We start from the raw sequence: 16379 nt of genomic DNA on the forward strand, positions 1-16379 counted from the left end.
CCCTGCTTGTGCTTGAGCTCTCTCTCTCTCTCTCTCTCAAATAAATAGATGGGGTCTTTGGAAAAATAAAGATTTATTTATGAGACAGAGAGAGGTACAGAGAGACAGGGAGAAAGCGAGAGGAGGGTGCACGGATGGGGGGAGGGGCAGAGGGAAGAGAAAGATCATCTCAAGCTGACTCCCCATAGAGTGCAGAGCCCAACCTGGGGCGCCATCTCTTGACCCCAAGATCATTACCTGAGCCAAAATCAAGAGTCAGGCACTTAACCGAATGAGCCACCCAGGTGCCCCTATTTGTCTGATTTTAAAATCATTTTGTTTTTGAACAGAAACACAGTTTTGCCTTACTGTGTCTAATTATTGATTTCTTTTAAATTATCCTACTTGATAGGAATAATTTCTTTGTATTTATATCTGTTTTCAGTTCTGTAAAATTGTCAACATGAATTCTTCAAATATTTCTTCTTCAGTCTTTTACAGTTTTCTGGGTCTCTAAGTGCCCATATTTTCAACCTTATACTTTTATACTTCTTAACCTCTGTTTCAAATTTTCTACCTTTTTATTTTTTATCCTTAGTTCTGGTTATCTCCTTTAGATTTATTTTCCGGTTCACAAATTCTCTTTTCAGTTTCTCTCAGTTTTAGTGTTTTTTCTTTTGTCGGTATTTGTCTCCAAATGAGTATTGTCCTCTTTGTCTTTCCCCTCCTCGGCACCATTATATTTTCTGAATTCTCTGAATTCAGCTTATTTGCTTGTATATCTGTTAAATCTTTGTAAGTTGTCTTACTTTCTTGTGATTCAAGCACTGCTTTAAAATAAGATTTTTACCTACCACCTAGTTTTAGCAGGGGTTCACTTTAGAGTGTTTTATTCAAGGTAGTACCTTAATATTTCTTACTTAAATACATTTGCAGTTATTGTATACTTATGATGAACTTGTGTCATCTCAAGCTCTCGTCATTTGTCTCATCTCTGTGTCTGTGGGCCTCAAGCATAATAGAAAAATAACCATTTGTGGGAAGAATTGTCTTATCCTTTCATTTAAAATGGTGTAGGCAATATTATATATTGAGGACCATAGATTTTTTTAAAATAGATTTATATGCCAATATATTTCAGGTTTGCTGGCTTTATATATATGTGATTTAGTTCTGATCTTCTAATGTATATGGTAGACTAGTACATTCATATTACATATTACTGCCCCTTAATTTAGTAATCAGTATTAACTTAAATATATATTCTGTCAATCAAGGATAATTTCTCTTATTCAAAGAGTACAGGGTTGCAATATAAGGATGATGAAAAAGTAATTAGTTTTCTTTTGAACATTGTTTTCTAACAATTTCTGCATATTAAAATTCTCAAAATTCTAAAATTTAGCATGGTAGTTATAAAGGATCCTATCTTAATTTTTTTTTATTATTTTTTAAAGATTTTATTTATTTATTTGACAGAGACACAGCGAGAGAGGGAACACAAGCAGGGGGAGTGGGAAAGGGGGAGGCAGGCCTCCTGCTGATCAGGGAGCCCGATGCAGGGCTCGATCCCAGGACCCCGGGAACATGACCTGAGCTGAAGGCAGATGCTCAACAACTGAGCCACCCAGGCGCCCCGATTCTATCTTAATTTGGAGAGTTGAAAGAAGGTTCTTATTTCATTCTTATAAAATTGGCCTTGAGAGCCTATTTGCATATTTTATTTATTTTATTTTTTAAATTTATTTATTTTTTTGGCTGGAAGATTAGAGTTTTATAGCAAACCATATTGCACCAACCAGGGGCCTAGCCCAGCTGGGACTTAGCACTTGGCCCCACCAGGTTGCTTCCTCCTCCTCCCCCAACTGGCCCCATCCTCAGGCCTTTCTCCATCTCCAGAAGCCCCTCCCCTCTGGCCTTTGGTCCACCCAGCCCCTCCCCCACCTATGCGCCTCCCTGTAACCTGAGGTATGTTGATAGATTTCCCCCCTCCCTTACATAGTACAAGCAGGCTTCCCCAGGAGGCTTGGGCTCAGGGGCAGGACCTGGACCCAAACTCCTGCCCCTGGCCCCGCAAACCCTGAGCTTATTTGCATTTTAAAATAAAAATTGAAAAATATGGTCTAAGAACTATGAGTATTTACCATTTTTAGTTATTTTAATATGTTGATATTTTGAATATGCAATCATTTAGGTATTCTGTGCAGAAAAAGACTATCATTTGTTCTTAGTTACAAGTGTCTTTTCTTATGTTACTACTTTAGACAAAGAAACAGCCTTGGTATAACAGCACATTAGCATCAAGAAGAAAACGACTCACTGCTCATTTTGAAGATTTAGAGCAATGTTACTTTTCTACAAGGATGTCTCGAATTTCAGGTACATATTCCAGACTTCTTAAAATAAATCAAGTTCATATGTCAGATCCATTTCTAGTTTCTTATGCTGGATTTATATAAAGTCCTATTTATAAAACAAAAGTATGTATTTTCAACATATTCTACCAGAATGTTATGGAGGTTCTTAGAGATATTGAAGAACATTTTTTTTTTTTTTAAAGATTTATTTATTTGACACAGAGAGAGAGACAGCTAGAGAGGGAACACAAGCAGGGGGAGTGGAAGAGGGAGAAGCAGGCTCCTGGCTGAGCAGGGAGCCCTATGCGGGGCTCGATCCCAGGACCCTGGGATCATGACCTGAGCCGAAGGCAGACACTTAACGACTGAGCCATGCAGGCGCCCCAAGATATTGAAGAACATCTGTTGCCCATAGCTGTTTTTATTTTTTTCCCCCTCTATTTGGGGATTTTTAATCTTTGTGTAGTGAGCTATATAAAGTAAAAAAAAAATCAACCATGAATATGTTGCTACGAGAAATAAGTTCCATTCAATTGCCTCTTATTATGAAATATTAAACATTTATTAAGTTTTAAGCACTGTCCTTTGTGCTAAGAATAAAAAGATGAAAGAACTGATTTCTGTTGTCAGGGAGTATTGTAAATTCAGTGGGGCAAAGCAACAGGTAAATAATTCTACGTGATATTATATGTTGTATAAGTGTGTTAGGAGAATAGAGAAGAATATCCACTAATACAGCCGGGAATGAAAAATCCACACCCAAGTTGAAAATGGGGAAATGTAAGGGAATGATCACTGTAGGGATTTTAGAGGATTGTATTTAGTCAAGGCTAGAATTCATTAACTAAATAAGGTAATTAGAAACATCTTCAAAATAGAGGAAATAACTTATGCAACGTCATGGACATGATAGGATATTTTCATTGCATTACTGTAGTTCTGCCCCTTGAGTTGTAACTTTCTCAGTGTCTTTGCTCACCAATGAAGTAGGGACATTAATACCAACCCTATGTTTTGTTTTGTTTTTTAGGATTTATAGGTGATATATCTATAAAATACAAATTAGGTGCTCAGTTAACTCATGTCATTAGTAATACGCCTGCTCAAAATGAGGACCACCCAGGAAAAAAATGTGTGATATTTTATTAGTTGTTAAAAATTTGGCCTTAGTTTTCTCTTGAATAGGCATGTTTGTATTAAAATCTACACATTTTTAAAATTAAGAACACAGGAAACAATGGGTGTTGGTGAGGATGTGGAGAAAGGGGAACCCTCTTGCACCTTGGTGGGAATGCAAACTGTTGTAGCATCTCTGGAAAACATTATGGAGGTTTCTCAAAATGTTAAAAATAGAACTACCCTGTGATCTAGCGGTTCTACTACTAGGTATTTATTCAAAGGATAACAAAAACACAGATTCAAAGGGGTATATGTATCCTGATGTTTATAGCAGCATTATTAACAATAGCCAAACTATGGAAAGAGCCTAGATGTCCATTGAGTGATGAATGGATAAAGAAGATGTGGTATATATTCACAGTGAAATATTAGCCATCAATTAGAATGAAATCTTGCCATGCACAATGATGTGGATGCAGCTAGAGTGTATTATGCTAAGTGAAATAAGTCAGAGAAAGGCAACTACCATATGACTTCACTCATATGTGGAATTTAAGAAACAAATCAGAAGAACATATGGGAGCAGGGGTAAAAAGAGAAAACAAACCAGAAGAGATAGAGAATAAACTGAGGGATGATGGAGGGAGATGGGTAGGGGATGGGCTAGATGGGTGATGGGTATTAAGGAGGGCACTTCTTATGATGAGCACTGGGTGTTGTATGTAAGTGATGAATCACTGATTTCTACTCCTGAGACCAATATTGCACTGTGTGCTGACTGACTAGAATTTAAATAAAAATTTGAAGGGAAAGAAAAAATATACACATTGCTTAGGACCTTTGGACAAATTTGCCTTAGGATAGGCGGTGGAAGAAAAAGAAGATTTACATACCATTTTTCCTGTGAATTCTAGGTGGGAACCAAGCTTTGTTTATAAATGTGTATGCAATTAATGATCAACAGTTTTTATAAGATGGGAAACTTTCATTGTATTGCCTGGGAATTGAACCCCTTTTTGAGCCTCTGTAATAGTCTATAAAGTGCAATAGGAAGCTGTGAAATTGAAAATGGTTTGATATTTACAAACTGATTGGCAGAAGGTTCATATTAATGCTGTTAGATGTTATTTGTTGGTACATTGTTGAAATACATCCATAGGCAAATGGCAGACATTTAAAAGAAAAAGAGAGGTAGGAAAGAGAGGTTGGGGAATAGTTTTTAAGTAACTAGCAGCGTGGCATTGCTGTGGCATAGTAAAGGTGTAGTCACAGACCAATTTATTTTGGGGATATAAAATTACTGGAAGGTAGAATAAATTAAAAACAGGAGGAAGATTAGATTTTCATTTTTATGGGCATGGTTATATTGTATTTAAAACATGTTGTCCTTAGTTTTTAGGAGTCTCAAGTTTATCTTACTCAATTTACACATTGACTATACTTAACCGTATTGGTGAATATGAAGTTCCTCCTAGTGTCCTTGACTGTGAAGAGGAAATTTTAACTTCTATGTAATGGAGTACATAGTGTTTGTTTTTCCTTCTTTATATTTTTAAATGAAAATCCATCCCCTCTTTCTGACTTTCAATTTTCAACTCTGGAAATGAGAGATGAAGATTAAGAGATTAATGCCCTGGACTCTTAATTGTAATTGGAAGAGAAGGTAAATTATAAAGCATTAGAAGAGAGGAAAAGATGCTGAACACACTTTCACAAACTAATCTGTAATTGGAATAGGAAAAGTAATACGCTAGCAGATATGTATGATTATTGACCATAAACCTACCAAGCATACAAAATCCTACCTTTTCATAACCAGATAAAAATCAAATGCCCATACTTTCAGATACTAAAATAATTATTTTTAGTGTTTTCTTTATAACTTCTTTTGGAAGTAGATGTTAATCAATAGGTGTGATGGCCCCAGAAGTTTAGCTACCCAGGAAAAGATTATGGACTTAAGCAGAATATACATTCTTGAATGCTTGTAAATTTTTTATACTTAGGGATTGGTGTCAAAATATGAAAGAATAGATTTACATTAAATTAGTATTTAAACAAATATCTGAGGTGTCTTTCCAGTCACTATTTATTATATTAAATACTCAGAGTTAATAAGATTATATATAAAAAGAACCAAGTAGTTGTTACATTCAAACCACTTTGTAGTACAGTTGATATTGTTTTACTGCAGTAACCCATGTTTTATTTCCAATTTGTTGAATTTACTGAGAAGAATTTTTGTGGAGCAGGAACATTATTTAAGTAACATTATGACAGTACATGCTAATTGGGTTTGTTTTTTGCTGTTTTTAGAATGGAAACAGTATAAAATTGGAACCTTTGATATAGGTTGTTAGATGAATTTGCCATTTTAGTGTTTAAATCTTTAAAATGTAAAATATCAGAGACAGAAGCTTAGTATCAGAGACTAGTAATTGTTTTTTTGCCATAGTAGTGTTAGATAAATTTCTTTATGTCAATAGTTACCTTCAAGATAACCTAGTATCTCCAGATGAATTAAATCAATTCTTTACTGTCTATCCTTGGTACCTTAACTCTGTAGACTTAGTGATTTTTTTTTTTTTTAAGATTTTATTTATTATTTATTAGAGAGAGAGAGCATGAGCCTGGTAAGCAGCAAAGGGAGAAGCAGACTCCCCACTGAGCAGGAAGCCTGACATGGGGTTTGATCCCGGGACTCCAGTATCATGACCTGAGACAAAAGCAGACGCTCAACCAACTGAACCATCCAGGCGCCTCAGACTTAATGATTCTTATATCTAAATTTCATTATGCCTGCTTATTTTCAGAGGACATTTAAGAAGGGGAAATCATGGGGCAACTGCGGGGCTTACTTGGTTAAGTGTCCCACTCTTGGTTTTGGCTCAGGTCATGATCTCGGGGTTGTGAGATGGAGCACCACGTTGGGCTCCCTGCTCCGTGGGAAGTCTGCTTTCTCTCTCTCCCACCCCCTGCTTGTGCGCGCTCTCTCTTTCTTTCTCTCTCTCTCAAATAAATAAATCTTTAAAGTGTGTGTGTGGGGGAAATCACGAAAGTTTACCTTGAAAAAGTTGTATGTGTTTGTATGTGTATAAGCTAAAACTAATGAAGAAGGTATGAAAACAGTGCTGTAACAATCTTCAAATTTCAGTTAGGAAGCTAACTAAATTGGGTGTTTTCTTTCTTTGTAAAGGAAAATACAAGTCCAAACCTAAAGCATTTTTGAAAAGCAATGATTTTTTATTCATGCTTTCTCTGTAGTCTTGTTTCGGGGTTGGAGAATAGATAGCTGTATTTATTCCATCTTTCATGAGATGATTTTGTGATTTAAATTCCACATAATTTAATTATGAATAGTTTACTGAAATGGACTTTATTCAAAGTATTTATGCAGTGCTCTAGTGGATGGAGTTAATGTTTTCCTTGGTCCACCAAGACATTTGAGTAGAAGTATTTTATTTTTGAGAATTATTGATATATTACAGTTTTCTCCTCCCTTTTCATAATTGATTTGAGAAACATCAAAGTATAATGTGAGCAAGTATTTCACTTTCTTTTTACTTAAAAAGCAATTGCTTTCTTAATCTATGTTATAAATTGTGTTTTGATAGTAAATAAATGTGGGCTTGCAGATGTATCTCTGTAAATGTGTTCCTTCAAAATAACGAATATACTCAGTGTATATACTCCTGTCCACCTTCATTTTCTCCATTGATAAGGGATTTTTGTTTTAATAAAAGATTATGTTGCTCTTGATCAGAGGTACTTTTTTATTTTCCAAGATATTATTGCTTAAAAAATAAAGTGTTTACAGTATGTTTTTATTGGTGTTGAAAGAGACAGTGTCTTTCAATGAATCACTAAGAAATTTTTATTAAAGCTGAGAGATCAGCTAAATAATTTGTGCATGCTAGTGTTCTCTAAATACTTAAGAATTGTTTATATTTAGAATATATTTTTTAATCTGTATATACTGCTCTTTGACTTACATTGCAGTAAAATTTATTTTATTTTGTTTTCTTCATATAGATGATAGTCGAACTGCAAGCCAGTTGGATGAATTTCAGGAATGCTTGTCTAAGTTTACTCGATATAATTCAGTACGACCTTTGGCTACATTGTCATATGCTAGCGATCTCTATAATGGTTCCAGCATAGTCTCTAGGTAAGTATTGGGCAGCACTCTTTACATTTACTTCTGCAAGAGTATCTAGAATTTAACCTAGAATTTAACAAGCAGTTTCATTGTTCTAGTTAAGAGCCTGGAACACTACATCAAAAACTAATGATGTAATGTATGGTGATTAACATGACATAAAATAAAATAAAAAAAAAAATAAGGAAATAAAAAAAAAGAGCCTGTGTTCTGAAGTCAGGTTGCCTGCCAATTTTTATTTCTGTGGTATTGGTCAAGTTCCTGAATCTCTTTAGTCCTCAGTGTCTTCATCTTTAAAATGGAATGATTAATAGTATTCACCTCTTAGGGTTGCAGTTTGTGTTCTTACAATGTCTTTGTCTGGTTTTGGTGACAGGGTGTATATGCTCTTCTCATAAGGGCTTCCTCATCTTCAGTTTTCTAGAAGAGTTTGTGAAGAATTGGTATTATTTCTTCCTTAAATATTTTGTAGAATTCTCCAGTGAAACTATCTTGGCCTTGAGTTTTCTTTGAGGGAAGAGTTTTAAATATAAATTAAACTTTTTTTTTTTTTTTAAAGATTTTATTTATTTGACAGAGAGAGATACAGCAAGAGAGGGAACACAAGCAGGGGGAGTGGGAGAGGGAGAAGCAGGCTTCCCGCTGAGCAGGGAACCTGATGCGGGGCTTGATCCCAGGACCTCGGGATCATGACCTGAGCTGAAGGCAGACACTTAATGACTGAGCCACCGAGACGCCCCTATAAATTAAATTTTTGAAAGAAGTGTAAGACTAATCAGGTTATTGATTTTTTTTTTTCTTGATTGAACATTATTTTTAGTTTGTGTCTTTAAAAGAATTGCCCAGGGCGCTTGGGTGGCACAGTCAGTTAAATGTCTGCCTTTGGTTCAGGTCCTGATCCCAGGGTCCTGGGATCGAGCCCCCCATCGGGCTCCCTGATCGGTGGGGAGTCTGCTTCTCCCTCTCCCTCTGCCTGCTGCTCTGCCTACTTGTGTTCTCTCTTTCTCTCTGTCAAATAAATAAATAAAATCTTAAAAAAAAATATTTGCCCATTTCACCTAGGTTGTTGAATTTATTGGCATTCATGTGTTTGTAATATTCCTTTATTATCCTTTTATGTCTTTAGATTCTCTAATGATGTTCCCTTTCTCATTCCTGATATTGGAAACTTGTTTCCCATTTTGTTTTTTTTTCCTTAATAGTCTGGTTTAGAAGTTTATCAATTTTATTTGTCTTTTCAAATAGCTCTTAGTTTATTGATATTCTATATTTTTCTGTTTCATTGATTTCTGCTCTTAACTTTATTATTTCTTTTTTTCCTGCTTTCTTTAGATTTAATTTGCCTCTTACCTTTGTTGTTTCTTAAGGTAGAAACTAAAGTGATTGAGTTGAAAATTTGCTTCTGTAATATAATTTGTGCTCCATGCCCTGAATTAGCTGCATCCCATGAATTTTTGATGTGGCATTTTTTCTTTTTCCAAATTTTACTTTTATTGTGATAAAATACACGTAACATAAAATACACTATCTTAACGAGTGTGCTATTCAGTGGTATTTAATAAATACCTTCATAATATTGTGCAAGGGTCACTAGTATCCATTGTTTTAATATTTGACATCTTGTAAAACTGAAAATCAGTATCCGTTAAACAGTAACTCTTCGTTCCCATCTTCCCCGAATACTGGCAACCACCCTTCTACTTTATTTCTCTATTATTTTGACTACTCCGAGTAACTCATTTAAGTGAAATTATACAGTATTTGTTTTTTTGTGACTGGCTTATTTCACTTAGCAAAATGTTGTCAGTTTTTGTCCATGTTGTAGCATAAATCAGAATTTTACTACGTTTTAAGGCTGAATTACACTCCATTGTATGTATGTATATGCCACATTTTGCTTATCTGTCTGTTGATGGACACATGTTGCTTCCATGTTCTTTTTTTCTTTTTTATTATGTTATGTTAATCACCATTACATCATTAGTTTTTGATGTAGTGTTCCATGATTCATTGTTTGCATATAACCCCCAGTGCTCCATTCAGTACGTGCCCTCATTAATACCCATCACCAGGCTAACCCATCCCCCCACTCCCCTCCCCTCTAGAGCCCTCAGTTTGCTTCCATGTTTTTTAACTGTTGTGAATAATACTGCTATGAACATGGGTGAATAGCTACCTCTTCAAGACCTTAATTTCAGTTCTTTTAGGTATATCCCCAGATATAGCATTGCTGGATTATATGGTAATTCTATTTCTAACTTTTTGAGGAGCTGCCATACTGTTTTCCACAGTGGCTGTGCCATTTTATGATCCCACCAGCAGTGCATAAGGCTTCCAGTTTCTCCGCATTCTTGCCAGCACTTGTTATTTTCCGTTTTTTATAGTCACCATCCTAACAGATGTGAGGTGTGGTAGCTCTTAGATTTGCTTTGCATTTCCCTAATGACTAGTGATGTTGTGCATTGTTTCCTTTGCTTATTGGCCATTTGTTCTATAGAAATTTCTAATGAAGTCTTTGCCCAGTTTTGAATTTTGTTGTTGTTGTGTTTCAGTAGTTCTCTATATATTCTGCATATTAATCTCTTATCAGATATGTACATATTTCCTCTAATTCTGTGGGTTGTCTTTTTACATTGATACTGTCTATTGAGTCACAGAATTTTATAATTTACACGACATCTAATTTGTCTATTTTTCTTTTGTTGCCTGTGCTTTTGATGTCATATCCCAGAAATCATTATCAAATCCAAAGTCATGAAAAGAGTTTTGTAGTTTTGTGTTTTAGATTTAACTTTCTGATCCATTTTGAGTTAATTTTTGTGTATGGTGTTAGGTAAGGGACCAGCTTCATTCTTTTTTTTATGTGATTATGCAGTATCCCCAGCATCATTTCTTGAAAAACTCCGTTCCTTATTGAATGGTATTGCCACTCTTGTCAAAGGTCATTTGACCATATATATATATGTGGAAGGGTTTATTTCTGTTTCTCCTCTCTGCTTCGTTGGCCTGTATAGCTATTTTTATGCCACTACCACACTTTTTTTAAGAGAGAGAGTGAGAGAGTGAGGGCTGGGGGGCAGAGACAGAGGGAGACCTGAGATCATGACCTGAACCAAAATCAAGAGTCAGAGTCTTAACAGACTGAGCCACCCAAGTGCTCCAACATACTGTTTTATTATAGCTTTGTAGTAAATTTTGAAATCAGGAAGTGTGAGTCCTTTAGCTCTGTTCTTTTTCAAGATTGTTTTTTCTATTTCTGCAGAAAATGTCATTGGGATTTTGACAGGGATTGTATTGAATCTCCAGATTGCTTTGGGTAATATTGACATCTTAACAATACTCAGTCTTCTGATCCATGGACATGAGATGTATCTCCATTTATTTCTGTCTTCTTTAATTTTTTTCAGCAATTTTTTGTAGTTTTCCTTGCACACATCTTTCACTTTTGATTAATTCCTAAATATTTTTTTGATGCTGCTGTAAGTGGAGATGTTTCCATAATTTTATGACTATTCATTATTATTGCATTGAAAATAGGATTTTCATTTTCGTTCAGTTCAAGAAACTTAAGTTTCTAATTTGATTTTTTTTTTTGACTCATGGATTATTGAGACATATCTTAATAGTTTTCAGATATTGGGATTTTCTAGTTATCTTTTTGTTATTTTTATCTTCATTATCTTGATGACTATTCTTTAAAAATTTTTAATAAAAATTTCTAATACACATAAAAATAGAATGGAATAATAATCCCTCATATAGCCATCTTCCAGATTCAGCATGATCCAGATTTTGCTATCCTTGCTTCTTTTATACTTTTCTTTTTTTAAAAAATATTTTATTTATTTATTTGACAGAGAGAGAGAGAGAGAGACAGCAAGAGAGGGAACACAAGCAGGGGGAGTGGAAGAGGGAGAAGCAGGCCTCCCGTGGAGCAGGGAGCCTGATGTAGGGCTCGATCCCTGGACCCTGGGCCCATGACCGGAGCCAAAGGCAGATGCTTAACGACTAAGCCACCCAGGCGCCCCTTCTTTTATACTTTTCATTCTTTCTTTGCTTACGTATTTCTTTTTTAAGATTTTATTTATATATTTGAAAGAGAGAGAGAGACAGCGATAGAGCACAAGCGGGGAGGAGAGGGACAAGCAGACTCCCCGCTGAGTGGGGAGCCCTCAGTGGGGCTCAATTCCAGGACCCTGGGATCATGATCTGAGCTGAAAGCAGATGCTTAACTGACTGAGCCACCCAGGTGCCCCTGCTTAATATTTTGAGGCAAATTTCAGATGCTCTGTCATTTCATCCTTATATCCTTAAGAATGTAAATACGAACATCGTAAAACCACAGGGCTGTATCATATGTAACACAATTACCAGTAATCCCTTGGTATCATCACATTGCTTGTTTATGTTCAAAATCTCCTAGATATAATTAAGAAACCATAAAAAGATGTTTTCATGCAGATCAGGAATTTGGCAATTTTTAACTTGTCCAATACATTACTATGTATGGTTTTCCATTTGCATGATGAAGATTTTTATTAACATATAAGAATATTGATCTTGGAATTTAAGCTGATAGCTAAAGAGACTTGCAGTAAACTTTTATTGTATTCCAGCTGGTTTAGCTCAGTATGAGTAAGACAAGAATTCATGCATTCATTTTTTTTCTATGTGTTGGGTAATGTGAGTTTTCTTTATCAAGCACTGGAGTGATTAAAACTTGAAAATGCAGCACACTGTGGGGCTTATTTAATTTAATGAGTGATTAAATTTATATAACAAAAATTAATTGACTCCTTAATGTGGGCTAGGCTAAGAGTACAATCATGAACAGGCCAGATACAATGGTTGGATTTAGGAAAGCTCTTAGTATTATTTCAGTGCCTTTATAGAGGCAATGTAAGAAAGTTATTGAAACACTTTAGCTTGGAGTAACAGTGTAACACTATTACTTAATTTTTTAAATTTTTTTTTGAGAGAGAGCACCGTGTGCTTGTGCAGAAGTTGGGGTGGTGAGGGGCAGAGGGAGAGAGAAAATCCCAAGCAGCCTCCACACCCAGTGAGGAGCCTGACATGGGGCTTGATCCCATGTCTTGATCCCAACCCTGAGATCATGACCTGAACTGAAAACAAGAGTTGGACGCTTAACTGACTGAGCCACACAGGCGCCCCTTAAATTCTTAACTAGTGTAGGAATGTATAATATATGGTTTTAAAAGCTTGAGAAATGTAGCTTGAATATGAAACAACACAAATAACAATGGAGTTTTATAATAATGACCTGATGTATATATTTACCTATAATTATGTGATTCTACTCAACTAAAATGTAATGCAGATTATAGTTCTATTGTAATATAGATTAATGTTCCTTATCATTGTAAATTAATCCTGCATTGTATTATCTTTTCCATTAAAAAAATGAACAAAAATCCAAAAACAAAGTAAAAATTTCCATCTTAACTTTATATTACAAAAGCAGCATTTCTAGTTAGGAAATGTAGAATTGGTTATACATCTCTAGGATTCAAAAAAGAATAAGAGCCATTTTTTTCCCATCATTTTTGAAAGCCATTTTAGCTTGATTTTAATATAATCCTGGGCAGGTTTTTTTTCTTAACGCTATTAAGTGCCTCCCCCCCCCCCCGCCCCAAGTTTTGTTTGAATTCTAGTTGGTTAACACATAGTGTAATATTGTTTTCAGGAATATTAAGTCTTGATCTTACAGAGACATTTATGTAAGAGCACTGTGTATTCTGAGGCAGAAGTTTACTGAAGACTTCAATAAGATTTCAGTTTGGGAATACCACTTAATGAAAGTGAGATTAGGGGCAACTGGGTAGTGCAGTTGGTTGGGTGTCAGACTCCCGCACCCTTTGGAGTCGGCTTGAGGCTATTGGTCCCCCCTCCCCGCTCTCTTGCTTGCTCTTTCTCTGGAATAAATCTTTTTTTTTTTTTTTTTTTTGAGTGAGATTGGTTTTATTAAAATATTTTAATTAAAATTTTAAAAGATACCTTTAGTTCTTTCATCTTGCCATCTTAACATCGTTCTTTTATTGACATTGAACTAACATTTCTGAAAAAAAAATTTTAATTTTGAAGGTTTATAATATAAGACAGGATAGATGAAGACTAGTAGGTAGCAACAATGAAAATAGTATTCAGAGAGACTTAGCAAGTTTCACAGCCCTGGTGATTTCTTTGCTTTTCCTACTTTCTCATATTCACACATATCATTGATAATAAATTCACTTTAAAGGCTTTTAATTCCTCTCAAAATAGGAAATTTTGATGAAGAACTTCTTTTGGAAAAGAGATAAAGACATTAAAAATGACAAATAATGTTGAATTTGCATTATTTAATAATGTTGCAATATTTCATTACATTGTAGAAGAAATTGTTCTTACTGTAAAATTGCATGAAATATATCTAGTGTTGGTAATTCACTGCATTGAGAATCTCACTGAGAGAAAAAGAAACTTGATTTTAAAGTTTTCCTTTTGCAGGGTGCCTGGGTGGCTCAGTCATTAAGTGTCTGCCTTTGGCTCAGGTCATGATCCCATGGTCTTGGGATCAAGCCCTGCATTGGGCTCCCTGCTCAGCGGGAGTCTGCTTCTCCCTCTCCCACTCCCCCTGCTTGTGTTTCCGCTCTCATTGTATCTCTCTCTGTCAAATAAATAAATAAAATCTTCAGGAAAAAAAAAGTTTTCCTTTAGCATATGGATCGTGTTGGGTTATTTAATACCAACATACTTATAATTCCACAAGGTGGCAGCATTTGTTTACTTTGACAGTATCTCAACTATTAGTGGACTAGATATGGAAATAAATGGCTTATGGAAATTAGTAGCTAATAGAGAAGTTCATGCTCATGAATACTAGATGGTCCTAGGTTAACAACAGCAAGTAATGGAAAGGATAGAAACTCATCTTACACATAACAATGATGTCACATTTTGCATATTTTCTTAAATACCTGTTGGCCATCAGAGAGGAATTTTTTGAAATTGTATTGTTTGAACTTACTGAATACTTAGCAGTAGCTGCTTCTTCAATTCCTGATTTGAATTTTACATACGTAGGTTGTTATAGTTAAAATTGTTCTACATTCCACCTGTAGGTTCGAGGTTATATTAACATTTTTGCTCATGGTTTCTGAAATTTTTAAGTAGAATTGCAGCAGGCATTAGTAAATTTATAAGAAGAAAATGGTTATGTATTGTGGCATTGCTGCTGCTAGATCAGTCGCTACATTGGTAATGTAGTGTTTGATTATTTAATTACTTTTAAAGATACCTTTCTAAGTACCTTACAAGATACTGTAAGTATTCACTAACTCATTTAATCTTTATATCAAACCTCTGGAATAAGGCATTGTGGCCAATCCCATTGTACAGATGAGGAATTGTGGTAGAGAGAAATTATCTAACTTGTCCTAGTTCAACACAATGCTAGTGAATGATAGAATTAAGATTTGAACTGAGACATTGTGGCTTCTGAGTTCCGCTCTTCCGTTATTCCCTTCAGGACCTGTTGAAACACCATTTTTGAGACACCCAAAAGAATAAAAGGAATAAATTGTTTTGAGTTTCTTTCTTTCTTTTTTTTTAAGATGTTATTTATTTATTTTAAGTGGGGAAGGAGCATAGGGAGTGGCAGAGAATCTCTAGCAGACTACCCGCTGAGCACAGAGCCTGAATAAGGCTTGATCCCATAACCCTGAGATCATGACCGGAGCTGAAATCAAGAGTCGGATACTCAACCAACTGAGCCACCCAGGCACACCTCTTTTGAGTGTGTGATACTTGGTATCCCTATTACTTTCTTGTCTGATTTGCCCTTAATAATGACCATGTTTTTAATTTGATGTAGATATTCTATTAAAATGCCACTCTTGCCATAGCTTGAAACTGTTCATGTTCAGCATTTATTTTTGTAGTAGCCAGTTATAAGAATTGTTTTTCCTAAATTTCAATTTTTTTTTTTTTTAAAGATTTATTCATTTGACAGAGACACAGTGAGAGAGGGAACACAAGCAGGGGGAGTGGGAGAGGGAGAAGCAGGCCTCCCGCCGAGCAGGGAGCCCGATGCGGGGCTTGATCCCAGGACCCTGACATCATGACCTGAGCCGAAGGCAGATGCTTAATGACTGAGCCACCCAGGCACCCCTAAATTTCAATTTTTAATGACAGCCAGTACTGATTCTGTATCGTAGAGTGCTGTGACTTTGTAATTTGTATTTAAAAACATGTCCAGGTAATCAAATGATTTGTTTTCGAAGGAAAAATTATGACTTATTTTATTTTTTAAATAAGTTATTTTGTTTGTTTTGTTTTGTTTTAAGTAGGCTCCGTACTGGGCCCCAGCATGGAGCCCATCTTAGGGCTCTAACTCAAGACCCTGAGTTCAAGCCCTGAGCTAAAATCGAGTCGTACACTTAACCCACTGAGCCACCCAGGCGCCCCTATGACTCTTTTGGACTGCTAATGAACTTTTTCTTTTTTTCAGAAGATTTTTTGTTATCATCCTACAAGTTATTGGGCTATCTGGGATCAACGAGAAATGTGAGGATTTGGGAGTACAGAGAAAATAATTTGCTTCCAGAATTTTGCTCAGGCCTAATGTTTTATTTATTTTTATTTTTATTATTTTTTTTAGTTTTATTTTATTATTTTATGTTAATCACCTTACATTACATCATTATTTTTGATGTAGTGTTCCATGATTCATTGTTTGCATATAACACCCAGTGCTCCATTCAATA

General features: G+C 35.4%; 1 protein-coding gene across 7 annotated transcripts in view; it reads left to right on the plus strand.

The window, feature by feature from the left end:
- COP1 (COP1 E3 ubiquitin ligase) overlaps positions 1-16379 on the plus strand; it is a 264376-nt gene that overhangs the window by 99101 nt on the left and 148896 nt on the right. For all 7 annotated transcript variants that reach the window (XM_035010743.1, XM_035010740.1, XM_035010739.1 and 4 more), the window contains 2 exons: positions 2244-2358; positions 7488-7623. In XM_035010743.1, the coding sequence (XP_034866634.1) occupies positions 2244-2358; positions 7488-7623 (251 nt within the window). The remainder of the gene's footprint in view (positions 1-2243; positions 2359-7487; positions 7624-16379) is intronic.

Source organism: Mirounga leonina, unplaced genomic scaffold, assembly GCF_011800145.1.
Source record: "Mirounga leonina isolate KUSES-001 unplaced genomic scaffold, KU_Mleo_1.0 Mir_154, whole genome shotgun sequence".
Taxonomy (NCBI): domain Eukaryota; kingdom Metazoa; phylum Chordata; class Mammalia; order Carnivora; family Phocidae; genus Mirounga; species Mirounga leonina.